The following is a 7093-nucleotide window of genomic DNA, read 5'->3' on the forward strand; positions in this document are numbered from 1 at the left end:
ATTCCTGCTCTGTTCAACATCGTTATGTTCTTGCTCTATTGTTTTCATTCTTTTTTGGACTCTGTTTTGTTTACTTTGTTCTCTATTTTGTTGATTACAATTACTATTAGAACTTGACTTTGATGTTGGATTTTGGTTATTAAGTATGATTACCCCTTAATTTTGTGTATTTTGCTACTGTTTTAATATTTTTGTATACTGTTTGTATTTTATGTTTAGTTTATATTTTTTTTTTTGGCTTTCGCAATAGTGGTCATCCCGCTATCCCATTTTTAGGGTTCGGCGCTCTGCGCCACTATCTGAGACTGACAACATAGTATTTCATATCTCATTGTAAATTATATACCAAATCCTTCCAAGACATAGTTCTAGAGAAAAAGTGCCACAATAAATCATTTGGCTACCAATTTCTCCTTCACTCATATAGTTATTTGAAAGAAGGTAAAAAAGATTGCACGTCATGGAATTGTATTTATTTCCATTAACACAACAAATACATCCTGATATATGAAAGTTACGAACCTGTATGCATTCATTCAGTGCGTCCAGCATGCCTGCAGAAATTTCCACCTCTGGCTCCTGGCAAACAGTTAAAATACATTGATACAAGCACCAAAACTAAAAATTAGAACCAAAAGACCAGAAGATTAGGCAGCATTTTAACCTTGTGTAATGCTTCCACCAAATTTGGTATTATATAATCAGTCAACTGCTTTAGGTAAGACGCATCACGGCCTTGTGACTGCCCCTTCTCTATGGCCGATTTTGCTGAAGACAGCAGTTCTGGCATAGCTATTAACAAAGCAAGTAGGTTGCATTAAAAATTCAGTAAGGGCTATCAGAGATAGACATGCTTGAAGAAAGGTTCTTACAGAATAAAGAATATACCTGAAACTGCAGCCTTCCTAACTTCTTCATGGAAGTAAAATTTAAGAAGAGGGACCAATGTGAAAGCAACCTAGATGATTCAAGAAAGTTAGCAAATAAATATTTTGGCTACAGAAATGCCAACAAAATAGAAAACAATGTCAACCTGGTCAATCCAAGGAAAAAATCCTTCCTTCAACTCATCAGCGTAACAACATAACATGTTGCATGCAGTAGCCTTCTCCTCCAGGACACTGGTCTTAATGCCTATTCTTTTGTCCCCAAGAGTGATGGTTTCAATGCTACAACAAGAACAACCAGACGCCTAGTCAAAAGAAAGTTACATGGCCAAAAAAAACGTTGTTTAAAATAAAGGCAGATGTAGAAACTCAAACAAAAGAAAGGACTGCACATTGAAGTGAAATAAAGAATAAAATGGATCTAGAAACACATCACATGATGTGATAACATGGATATCAATTTTGTGACCCAAAATACAGTAACCAGAGCTGAAAGGACACCTGTCATCATCTTCATCAAATTCAGCATCAGAATCTGCTGATGTAATTGTCACGTCAGGCTTAAGTTGTGCAGACTGGAGCAAGGGAGGCATGACAAAACCCATGTATGGGAGAAAATCCTGCCCGAGGCACTTGCAAAGCCGTGCCCATGCCTGAGAAAATAAAAGCCAAGTGAAAATCTGAGGTATAAATGGATTAAAATTATTATAACGATAAAACAATATATTCTAAAGTCAATGCCAAAAAATGGAAGGAAAGAAAAGGACCATACTTGTAACATGTAACTTGCGGTTGGATCATCAGCATCCAGTTGAGATTGTTGTAGTGACATCAAGACATCCATGACCTAGTAAAAGAAGAATGAAAATCATACATTAGCACACAAAAAGTGAACAACGATCAGATCGTTTGAAATAACATATAAAAAAACTCTTTCCACCAGCAACATGATTATCTGAATAAAAAAAGAAACACAAAATAACAAGCTAAAATATTTTAAAAATCACCTGTTTGGCATCATCCTTGAACTTCTCCTTTCCAACAGCCATCCCTACCAAACTAATACACTCCATTGCTTTGGCACGAAGCATTCGATTAGATTTATCATTTGCATTCATCAAAATAGCTTTTAGGTATGGCATCACAGCATCATAATACTTTTGAAATTGCTCCTGTTAACATGAAATTTATTTATTAAGAATTAAGACTTAAAACAGTGTGATTACTACAAAGAAGAATGGCTATGTAAATCACCTGTGAAGAATCAGCAACTGATGCTAAAGCTGTCAAAGCACCCTCTTGAACCATTTGCTTTCCAGTCTATCATTCATGCATAAAAAGAAGTGAAAATCATATAATTCTATATTTATCATCCCAAATCCATAAAATATAAAACAGCGGAACAGCTTTTGATTATGACACATTTTGTAACAATGGATCAAACAAAGTGACTTTATATACAACAGTATTCACACAATCAGGATACAAAGAAAAGAAACAATAGGGAAACCTAAGGCTTCAACTAAGTAACTAACTAAAATTAAGATGGGTAAAAAAATAGATAGAATGTGGATCCCCTCGGTCCTTGGAGACCAAAACAATAAACCAAGGAGAATCCATGAAGTTCCATTAGTTTCAAACAAAATCAAGAGGTATAATCAAGGAATGTACCATATGATCTATATAAAATTATGAAAACATACTTTGATATTCTTTGAGATAAATGTCAACAACAAACAAATACCTGCAGTAGTACAAGAAGTTTGCTCACAATCCCATCCAAATAAGGTGTTAGGGTATCTGGGGCGCAATTCTCAGTGAAATTTAGCACTGCAGAAGCAGCATGTGCCTGCAATATAAAAGTAATAAGTGATGAAGAAGATTAATGACCTCTAATTATGAAGGGGTAATAACTTGGGGAAGAAGAACTCAACTATTTCAAATAAATTATTCATATAACCCGTGTCCAGTTGATGGAAAAATATTTTAAAAAATCCGAAGTATTAAAAAAGCATATTCCAGAAAATTAGCCCAGACAGTTTAATATTCTTAAAAAGTAAATGTCTGATGAGTATGAGAAAAACCTCTGCATAAAGCCATTAGAGAACTGAGGACAGTATAAAAACTATGTGAACAAGTGCTAGAACCTAAAAAACAATCCATAGGTAACACAAGATGATAAATGCATGAGATTACTTTGATCAAGCACTAGAAACAAAATTAGTTGCCTCCAGTAGAATACATAATCAAGGGACAAATGGAAGAACAAGAATGAAATCCAGTAAAGCTGTATTATCAAGTCCATTTTTAACCTAATATGATTGAGGACACGTAATGGTCGATAAAAATAAATTTAACATATATTTAGAGAACAATGGTGGAGCCCAAGTGACTTGAACTAGTACAGGGGACAATGTACAAAGTCAAGATAAAAGTGCAAACCTGTACTCGAGGATTTTGAAAATCATCCATGGCTCCAGCTAATGCCGGAAGCACTAATTGGTGATATTTAACCTGCAAGTCTGGCCCCAAGTCTGTGGACAATTGCCCAATTGCATTTATAGCTGCCCACCGCACTCGGGGGTGTGGATCATGAAATGAATTCAAAACCATTGACAACACATGCTCCAAATTCTTTATCATCACCTGCACCATCAGTGATTATGATCAAAGACATGAACAAACAGAATAATTCACCCAGAATGCAGACGAAATAAATGTTGAAATTAAAATAAAATAAAAATTGAGACAGAAACACCAGACATTGTCCAATTATAATTTATAACTATTATAATTATAAGCAAGTAAAATTTTACAAAAGAAAAACATAATAGTAGCTAATACCATAAATGTTTTAGAAAACATATCAATTACGATTGATGGGCATAACACTGGCTAGTAAGAGTATACCTTTGAACTACCCTCTGCAATTTGTGCAAGAGCAATGAGTGCAGCATGGTGCTTTTGCCATTCAGGTGCAGCCAAGTAAGTTGGCAACAACTCAGACGCAACCGGAACTATCGTGTTCCCACCCAAAGCAATTGAAAGCCTATCCAAACATTCCTGTCCAAATCCATAGTTACTAGTCTCACCAGCATCCTCATCCTCAGTCTCAGCACCATGCCAAGCAGGATCATCCTCAATATCCAGCAGCAAATTCATCAGCACACCAAACAGCTTACTCACAAACTGCGGTAGCTTCCTCATCATCCCAGGAGCACGCTCCCTCGCCTCAGCAAGTGTAACAATAAACTCAATAGCCAAATGGCGAGTCCCTTCTTCTAGAGAGTCAGCCTCAGCAATCTGCAGCATGGCACCAACAACATCAACAATCTGCCTGCGCAGGAACCGTGGCTCAGTCCCAGCAAGCTCAATGAGAAGCTCAAGTGCCTCCTGCGCAGTGGCCTCCTGACCAGAATTCAATGCCTCAGTCAATGTCTGCATCATGAGGGGAAGCAAATCCTGAAACCTATAATTACACATGCACACTTAGTCAGCCATATTCTTATTGTTGGAATAGTTAAGTCAGTGACAATAACAGTTCCACAGACTTCAAACATAGAATTCAACAAATACTAACAATAATCAATAACTAGTGCATCTCAATTTTCATGAAACCAATAAACTTACTTCAATTGAAGTTAATCAATCACAATTGGACCATAATTTGGTGGAAATAGTTAATTCAGTAACAATAACAGTTCCACCAACTTCATATATACAGTTCAACAAATACCAACAGGAATCAATAACAAGTGAATCTCAATTTTCATGAAACCTATGAACATAACTCAATTGAAGTTAATCAAAATTGGACCACAATTTGAGTTTGCAATACCTGTCGCGGTCGGAGGGATTGGAGAGGCACTGAACGAAGTTGATACTAGCGGCAAGGGCAGCGATACGGACATCGGCAGAGGTGGAAGCACCGAGGCAGCGGAGGAAAACAGAGTGAAGGGTGGACAATTGAGGAAGTAGGGTTTCACCGATATAATGAGCCAATTGAGCGAACACAAGTAAAGAAATTTCCTGAAGCCTAGTGTCAGATGCAGTAACCCACTGAAAAAGAAGCGGAAGAAGGTCAGGCCAGGAAGCAAGGTCATCGGAGAGAAGAGCGGAGGCAAGTTCGGAAACAGTGTCGCAAAGTTTTTTAGCGATTGATTTGACTGGCTCTTGATGGAGAGACGAGAGGAGGAGGGAACGGAGGGTGGATTGAGTTGAAGGTGAAAGGTGTGGGTAAATAAAGGATTCATCATGGTGGCGCGTGAGGTGACGGCGGAGAAGGATGGTGGACATGGTACGTGTTTCTTGGTTAGGGGAAGTGTGAAGAAGTTGAGAGAGTTTAAGGATTAAGGAATCAGGGTAGGTTTGTTTGCAGAGGTTGAAGAGGTTTTCGGCTTGGGAACGTTGGTCGTTGGAGGAGGACATGAGGTTTGTGATTAGGGATTCCAAGTGAGTTGAATCCTGTCCTAGAATTAGAGCCATTTGAGTTTGATTTGGATCGTTCGCCATTGATGAAATTGAGAGAGAAAGGGTTGCGGAGTTGAATAGTGTTATTGGAGTGGATAGAGAAGAGAGAGAGAGAGATATAAAGAAAGGGAGGGAAGAGTGGGTGAGCCTCGCTCGAAAGTCGAAAAGAAAGAATGAGAGAAAACGCAACGAGGGTTTCTGTTTCTTATTTGAATGGCGGGGTGATGCGGCTCCCTCGACTTTCTTATCCTACGCTTCCTTGCGTTTTACCGAGATTGACTCCACTTATAAATTACCTAGTTTTTACATCATGCTCGTTAATTGGACATCGGACGGTTTCAATTCAGAATTTTACAAAATTCATGTAAATCATACCGGTTTTAATTTTTAGATACGCTTCAATTTTATTATATCTATTGCAATTTGTTTAAGATTTTAATTTTATTTTATATTTTTAAAGATGATTTTTATCAAAATTTATTTAAATATTATATAAATTTTTTAAATTTATTTGCTATTAGTTAAAAAAAGTAATTTAATATTTAATAATTTAGATATTTTAATATATAAATTTTTTATTTTTTTAAAAGATATTTTGCAAAAGTAATTTTTATTAATAATTTTTAAAATAGTTTTTCATTTTAACTAATTTTAAATTTTATTGTTCAAAAATAATTATAAAAAATAGATAAAATACTTAAAATTATATTTTAAGATAAACTATTTAAACTAATTTTTTATTTGATGTTTTCTTTTTATTTTTCTTTTTAAATGTTATAACAAAAAATAAAATATTATAAAAATTATTTTTAAATTTTTTTAAAACAAACGCATCTATTATGTTGTAATAGCATAAAATTCAGATATTTCTCAAATGACTTCTCGTCCTCGAGACCTTTCCAAAATATACATCCTCTCTAATTATATATATGGTAAGAAAAATTTATTCTTACATATAAATACTACTTTTTGTGGTAGTAGTTTAATCTTTTAACTTAAAAAGACAGAGTTTAAATTTTCTAATAAACAATTTTAAAATAATTAATGATATTACTTGAATTAATAATAATTTCCTCCTCTTTTAATTTGTTGAAAATATTTAATTTATTTTTTTGAGTACAATGTATCCTACTCTTTCCAATTTTAAACACACTACTTTTTTGAAAAGAATGTCTAAATAAATAAATATATACAAGTATCAATCAGTTTTTGGAAAATCATTTATATAAGATCTGCGTCATTTATTTATATTACTATATACAACAAAAATTAAAACAGATATAAATATAAGAATACAATGTACTAGTAAAATATCAGAACCACACTTAGTACAAATTAATGGCATCAATGCGCATTTTTTTCCAAAACTGTATTCCTATTTTTCTTCTCTTTTTCTTTTTTATTTTTTATTTAGTTATTTATATTTTTATTACATTATTTCTATTTTTCACTTTGATCTCTTTCATACTTTTTTATTTTTTATTGCCTTTTTTCTTTTTACACTTCTCTTTATTTCTTCACCAATTTTTCTTATCATTTCACCTACTATTCGTATATATAAGAATATAAGAATTAAAAAAACATCCTAGAAAATTAATGCATATTTTTTCTTCAAATTTTTACATGATTAACATATACTCAAATATTTTGATGAATTGAACTAACAATATTTTTAATTAATTAAGTAATTTTTTAAAAATTCAAAATTAATCAATAATTATGATTGATAGATAACA

The 7093-nt window shown here is 33.8% G+C and overlaps 1 protein-coding gene across 2 annotated transcripts in view; it reads right to left on the bottom strand.

Moving 5' to 3' along the window:
* The window catches only part of LOC101510884 (uncharacterized), an 11001-nt gene extending 5422 nt beyond the window's left edge, over positions 1–5579 (bottom strand). Inside the window, exons 1-12 of one of the 2 annotated variants that reach the window (XM_073365896.1) lie at positions 4726–5579; positions 3798–4356; positions 3330–3533; positions 2632–2736; positions 2142–2207; positions 1895–2059; positions 1660–1734; positions 1389–1540; positions 1034–1169; positions 889–958; positions 665–792; positions 523–579 (exon numbers count right to left, since the gene is read on the bottom strand). In XM_073365896.1, coding sequence (XP_073221997.1) covers positions 523–579; positions 665–792; positions 889–958; positions 1034–1169; positions 1389–1540; positions 1660–1734; positions 1895–2059; positions 2142–2207; positions 2632–2736; positions 3330–3533; positions 3798–4356; positions 4726–5399 — 2391 coding nt within the window. In that variant the 5' untranslated portion in view covers positions 5400–5579. The remainder of the gene's footprint in view (positions 1–522; positions 580–664; positions 793–888; positions 959–1033; positions 1170–1388; positions 1541–1659; positions 1735–1894; positions 2060–2141; positions 2208–2631; positions 2737–3329; positions 3534–3797; positions 4357–4725) is intronic. The other variant, XM_004493116.4, reaches the window with a different exon arrangement.
* Between the last annotated feature and the right edge of the window lie 1514 nt (positions 5580–7093).

The sequence above is a fragment of the Cicer arietinum genome, chromosome 3 (genome assembly GCF_000331145.2).
Source record: "Cicer arietinum cultivar CDC Frontier isolate Library 1 chromosome 3, Cicar.CDCFrontier_v2.0, whole genome shotgun sequence".
Lineage (NCBI taxonomy): Eukaryota > Viridiplantae > Streptophyta > Magnoliopsida > Fabales > Fabaceae > Cicer > Cicer arietinum.